The 6,258-nt window shown below is 50.8% G+C and overlaps 2 protein-coding genes across 2 annotated transcripts in view; one reads left to right on the plus strand and one right to left on the minus strand.

Annotated features, from left to right (window-relative positions):
* Positions 1-3,653, minus strand: part of dusp11 (dual specificity phosphatase 11 (RNA/RNP complex 1-interacting)) — a 4,187-nt gene extending 534 nt beyond the window's left edge. Inside the window, 10 exon segments of the mRNA XM_080521713.1 lie at positions 1-513; positions 601-756; positions 850-925; positions 1,014-1,060; positions 1,128-1,188; positions 2,126-2,249; positions 3,074-3,141; positions 3,144-3,204; positions 3,282-3,357; positions 3,464-3,653. The exon segment at positions 1-513 is cut by the window's left edge and continues 534 nt beyond it. Coding sequence (XP_080377839.1) covers positions 51-513; positions 601-756; positions 850-925; positions 1,014-1,060; positions 1,128-1,188; positions 2,126-2,249; positions 3,074-3,141; positions 3,144-3,204; positions 3,282-3,357; positions 3,464-3,495 — 1,164 coding nt within the window. The 5' untranslated portion in view covers positions 3,496-3,653 and the 3' untranslated portion in view covers positions 1-50.
* A 360-nt stretch (positions 3,654-4,013) lies between these two features.
* cops4 (COP9 constitutive photomorphogenic homolog subunit 4 (Arabidopsis)) overlaps positions 4,014-6,258 on the plus strand; it is a 7,208-nt gene continuing 4,963 nt past the window's right edge. Inside the window, exons 1-2 of the mRNA XM_080521711.1 lie at positions 4,014-4,119; positions 5,678-5,761. Of these exons, the coding sequence (XP_080377837.1) occupies positions 4,046-4,119; positions 5,678-5,761 (158 nt within the window). The 5' untranslated portion in view covers positions 4,014-4,045. The remainder of the gene's footprint in view (positions 4,120-5,677; positions 5,762-6,258) is intronic.

A 6,258-nucleotide genomic window follows, 5' to 3' on the forward strand; every position in this document is an offset into this window, starting at 1 on the left:
CTAGCTCCCCTCCCCTCCATCACCGCCGGTCATCCAGTTGGGGGCGTGGCCTAGCTCCCCTCCCCTCCGTCACCGCCGGTCGCCCAGCGGGGGGTGTAGCGAGGGAGGGAGGGGGGAGGAGGACGAGGAGGGGAAGCTCTTCTTCTCTGCTGCTGCTGCAAGTGAGACGCTGAACTCCACCTCATCTCAGGGGCGGGGGGTCTGTACCTGCCCTCTCCCTGGGGGGGGTACCTGTACCCGTCTCCTCCCTGGGGGGGGTATCTGTACCTTCCGTCTCCTCCCTGGGGGGGGTATTTGTACCTGCTTTCTCCCTGGGGGGGGTATTTGTACCTGCTTTCTCCCTGGGGGTGGTATCTGTACCTGCTTTCTCCCTGGGGGGGGTATCTGTTCCATTCGGTGTGAGCAGGGGTCCGCGGGTGTGCGGGGGGGATGGAAGGGGGCGGGGGCCCCGGGGCGGGGTCGTAGCGGTCGTCATGGTGACGGGGATGAGTCGTTCTGCGAAGAGAGAACGATCTGGGGGAGAAAGTTCAGAGGGTTCCTGAGTCGTGTCAGTAGATCGAATCAGACCTGATGGAAGGTTCCACCTCAGGGTTCTGGTACCTGTGGTTCCAGGTGTGACGGGGCGGTCCTCTCTGGTCCCTCTGGTCCCTCTGGTCTCTCTGGTCCCTCTGGGGGCTCTGGGGCCAGGTCTCTACGCCTCGTTGATGAGATTCTCCTCTCTGAGGCTCCAGCCCCGGCTGGTCTATCTTCACATTACTGCTCAGGAGAAACCAGAGTCCGTCAGAAAGTGGAAGAACCTGAACCGGCACCTGAACCGGCACCTGAACCGGCACCTGAAGCGGTACTCACCTCCTCCTTGGACCCCTACACAGGTCTGCCACGTAGTTCTGTCTCTCCATGTCGTGTCCACGGCTCGAGTTAAACACTGGAGGTGAGACGCCGGTGTCACAGCTTCATGAAGTCAATATTTGACACGAATCACAGGAAACAGGAAAGTAATCAGAGTAACTCACGCTGTATCGCCTCCTCAGGATCCATCCCGTCCACGTCGACCAGGTACCTGCAGGACCAGACACCTGTTAGACCCTGACCAGCTGACCCAGCAGGGGGGCCGTCCCTCTACGTACCTGCAGATCAGGTAGCCGGTGCGGTTCAGACCGTGTGTGCAGTGGACTCCGATCAGCCGGTCTGGAAGACAAACCAGCAACGTCTGTCTCCACTGTCTTCAACAACTTTAATACATCCTACAACACGGTCACTTCCTGTCAGGAACACAGTCACTTCCTGTCAGGAACACAGTCACTTCCTGTCAGGAACAGGATCACTTCCTGTTAGGAACACGGTCACTTCCTGTCAGGAACACGGTCACTTCCTGTCATGACTCAACAGGATCACTTCCTGTCGGGAACAGGGTCACTTCCTGTCATGACTCAACAGGATCACTTCCTGTCGGGAACAGGGTCACTTCCTGTCGGGAACAGGGTCACTTCCTGTCATGACTCAACAGGTTCACTTCCTGTCAGGAACACGGCCACTTCCTGTCAGGAACACGGTCACTTCCTGTCATGACTCAACAGGATCACTTCCTGTCGGGAACAGGGTCACTTCCTGTCGGGAACAGGGTCACTTCCTGTCATGACTCAACAGGTTCACTTCCTGTCAGGAACACGGCCACTTCCTGTCATGACTCAACAGGATCACTTCCTGTCAAGAACAGGGTCACTTCCTGCCAGGAACACGGTCACTTCCTGTCAGGAACAGGATCACTTCCTGTTAGGAACACGGTCACTTCCTGTCAGGAACACGGTCACTTCCTGTCAGGAACAGGATCACTTCCTGTCAGGACTCAACAAGGTCCCTTCCTGCCAGGAACAAGGTCACTTCCTGCCAGGAACACGGTCACTTCCTGCCAGGAACACGGTCACTTCCTGTCATGACTCAACAGGTTCACTTCCTGTCAGGAACACGGCCACTTCCTGTCATGACTCAACAGGATCACTTCCTGTCAAGAACAGGGTCACTTCCTGCCAGGAACACGGTCACTTCCTGTCATGACTCAACAGGATCACTTCCTGTCAGGAACAGGGTCACTTCCTGTCGGGAACAGGGTCACTTCCTGTCTTACCGTTATCATTATTGTCCTGGAGAAACGTGCGTACGGCGCGCTTGAAGCTGAGGATGGCGTGGTCGTTGGGAACATGATGACCTTCAGTGAGGATCTTCACCACCAGCAGTGACTCTGGAACGTCCTGCACAACAAACAAACAAACAAACAAACTACTTCTGAGACACAGCACCCCCTGGAGGGTAATCCAGGTAGGAGGTTCAACAAAATCTGAGGAAACTCAGGGTTTCCTCTACTAAACCTGCTCCAGGTGGGAGGAGCCAGGAGAAACTCAGGGTTTCCTCTACTAAACCTGCTCCAGGTGGGAGGAGCCAGGAGAAACTCAGGGTTTCCTCTACTAAACCTGCTCCAGGTGGGAGGAGCCAGGAGAAACTCAGGGTTTCCTCTACTAAACCTGCTTCAGGTGGGAGGAGCCAGTAGAAGCTCAGGGTTTCCTCTACTAAACCTGCTCCAGGTGGGCGGAGCCAGGAGAAACTCAGGGTTTCCTCTACTAAACCTGCTCCAGGTGGGAGGAGCCAGGAGAAACTCAGGGTTTCCTCTACTAAACCTGCTTCAGGTGGGAGGAGCCAGGAGAAACTCAGGGTTTCCTCTACTAAACCTGGTCCAGGTGGGAGGAGCCAGTAGAAACTCAGGGTTTCCTCTACTAAACCTGCTTCAGGTGGGAGGAGCCAGGAGAAACTCAGGGTTCCCTCTACTAAACCTGCTCCAGGTGGGAGGAGCCAGGAGAAACTCAGGGTTCCCTCTACTAAACCTGCTCCAGGTGGGAGGAGCCAGGAGAAACTCTGACCCCGAACCTTAATTCAGATCTTTCTCTGAACAAAAAGTTTCCCTCAATTCAGGGGTGAACTTACTCTGACTTTTCACATAACCCGCTTTCTGGAAGGGGCCATGGCTATTTACCCTGGAGTCCAGTTGTTTACCCTGTTTACCTGCACTGTGTTTGTTTACCTGCAGACTGTAGTAGCGCTTGGTGTTGGTGAGGTCGATGATCAGACCCAGTTCCTGGTTCTGCTGTTCAGAGCGTCCAGAAGCTCCCAGTGGCCGAACACGTGAGAGGACGGAAGCTCACGAGTCAAATCCTGAAGGAGAGGAAGTAAACAAAAACAAACCTGTTGTTGTTGTTGCAGGTGAGAGCGGGAAGTAAACAGCAGCGAACCTGTTTCAGAGGCACTTTGAAGGCGATGAATCGGGTCCCGGTCAGTCGTTTCCCCACAGACTTGTAATCCAGCCACCTGGAGGAAGTAATCTGATTACTCTGTTACTCTTCAAAATGACAACATAGGTCTCAGCCACAGTACTTGGATACACACACACACACACACACACACACACACACACCTGTCCGGTACTCCGTTCTTCTTCCCGTTCATCTTCGTTTCTGTTTGTTTTGAAAACCGACACCGCGTCTCCACGCGCACGTAAACAACCCCCGCCCGGAGGCACGTGACCGTTATCAGTCTAAAAACACCTGAAAAGGCTCAGTTATCGGCCACGCGCTGGCACACACACACACACACACAAACACAAGACCGGCCGGAGCGCGGGTTGATGACGTCGGCGACGTCCACCAGCTCGTCGCTGGCTCGGTGACGTCACGTGACGAAAGGGAATTTAGCTTGTGAAACAATTTTATATGAATATTAAACGTTTGTAATTCTCACCGATCTGTATTATAATGTACAAGTAATCTTGATTTAATTTCGTTATTCTCTGTAAAAAATAATGTCTTGTTTAAATGATTTTCGTCCTTCTTGTTAAAGGTTCATTATAAATAAAGTTGTGTACAAAAACGGCCTACGTCACTGCGCGTCAGACGGGAGCGTGTTCAGCCATTGGTGGAGGTGCTCCTTGGCCCCGCCCCCTCCCCGCCGCCCCGCCTCTCGTATAAAAGCTCCGGCGTCGACGGGACTCCGGGCAACAATGGCGACCGAGGTGAGGCAGGAGCTGGCCCAGCTCATGAACTCCAGCGGATCGCACAAAGATCTCGCTGCCAAGTACGTACCACCGCTTCCCGACGAGTCCAGTCCCGATAAGCTCGTCCAGCGGGGGACGATCTCCTCACAGAGAGACGAGCTCCCTCCAGCCGAGCTAACGCTAGCCTAGCCGCGTTAGCTTTGACAGCTTGACTGTTCTAACGTGTGAACAGAATTTTAAATTGTTGAATTACAACTGTAGATCTAATGAAAACACACCCCGGGAGGCGAACTAATGCTGACCTCCAGCTGCGGATAAAACCCGCCAACCGGCGCAGCAACAGTAACGTTTAGTGTCACGAGCTGCAGCGTCTCATTCAAAACAAGCCGCCGGAGCGAGTCAAGCTCTGGTCCACGTTTATTTACACTGTCGTGACGTGATCCTTGTAATCGGTGCGTGTGGGTTTGTGTGTCCCTGCTGTGGAGACCGAATGTGCTGTGATGACCTGTACTGACCAGGGTTTACCTGTGATGACCTGTTATGATCTGTATTTACCTGTAAGGACCTGTACTGACCAGGGTTTACATGTAAGGACCTGTTATGATCTGTATTTACCTGTAAGGACCAGGGTTTACCTGTAAGGACCTGTACTGACCAGGGTTTACCTGTAAGGACCTGTTATGATCTGTATTTACCTGTAAGGACCTGTACTGACCAGGGTTTACCTGTAAGGACCTGTTATGATCTGTATTTACCTGTAAGGACCTGTACTGACCTGGGTTTACCTGTAAGGACCTGTTATGATCTGTATTTACCTGTAAGGGACCTGGGTTTACATGTGATGACCTGTTATGATCTGTATAAACCTGTCAGGACCTGTACTGACCAGGGTTAACCTGTTATGATCTGTATTTACCTGTAAGGACCTGTACTGACCAGGGTTTACCTGTAAGGACCTGTTATGATCTGTATTTACCTGTAAGGACCTGGGTTTACATGTGATGACCTGTTATGATCTGTATTAACCTGTCAGGACCTGTACTGACCAGGGTTTACCTGTAAGGACCTGTTATGATCTGTATTTACCTGTCAGGACCTGTACTGACCAGGGTTTACCTGTATGGACCTGTTATGATCTGTATTTACCTGTAAGGACCTGTACTGACCAGGGTTTACCTGTAAGGACCTGTACTGACCTGGGTTTACCTGTAAGGACCTGTTATGATCTGTATTTACCTGTAAGGACCTGGGTTTACATGTGATGACCTGTTATGATCTGTATTAACCTGTCAGGACCTGTACTGACCAGGGTTTACCTGTAAGGACCTGTTATGATCTGTATTTACCTGTAAGGACCTGGGTTTACATGTGATGACCTGTAAGGACCTGGGTTTACATGTGATGACCTGTGATGGTCTGTATTGACCTGTGATGGTCTGTATTGACCTGTCAGGACCTGTTATGGTCTGTATTGACCTGTCAGGACCTGTGATGGTCTGTAATTGACCTGTCAGGACCTGTTATGGTCTGTATTGACCTTCAGGACCTGTGATGGTCTGTATTGACCTGTCAGGACCTGTGATGGTCTGTATTGACCTGTCAGGACCTGCCCTTGTCTTGACAGTGTGATGATTGCAGGTACCGCCAGATCCTGGAGAAAGCGCTCCAGTTCACAGACGCCGACCAGCTGGAGTCCCTGAAGGCCTTCGTGGAAGCTAGTAGGTTCTGACCCTCGTTTTTAGTTTGTTTTTTAAAATAATCAACAACAACAAAATCAAAACAAAGCAAACTAAATATACAATAAATAAAAAATGACCCGACATATCCAAAAGGTGGTATCGTCACGTGTGCTTTGTGCCGCGGCAAAGAAACACTTTGAATTTCAAGGTTCCTAGATGATCTGCATTTCCCGCGGCAAATGCATGATAGTGTGAATGCTGCTGGCAAACTGTGGAAAACTGTGCAACTTATTGAAAATTGTGACACTTTTTGAAACTTGTACAACTTTTTTAAAAAGTGTCAAAAAGTTGCACAAGTTTCAAAAAGTTGAACAAGTTTCAAAAAGTTGAACAAGTTTCAAAAAGTTGAACAAGTTTCAAAAAGTGTCAAACAGTTGAACAAGTAGAAAAAAGTTGAACATTTTTCAAAAAGTTGCACAAGTTTCAAAAAGTTGCACAAGTTTCAAAAAGCTGAACCAGTTTATAAAGTTGACATAAGTG

The sequence above is a fragment of the Blennius ocellaris genome (assembly GCF_963422515.1).
Source record: "Blennius ocellaris genome assembly, contig: SCAFFOLD_95, whole genome shotgun sequence".
Classification (NCBI taxonomy): Eukaryota; Metazoa; Chordata; class Actinopteri; order Blenniiformes; family Blenniidae; genus Blennius; species Blennius ocellaris.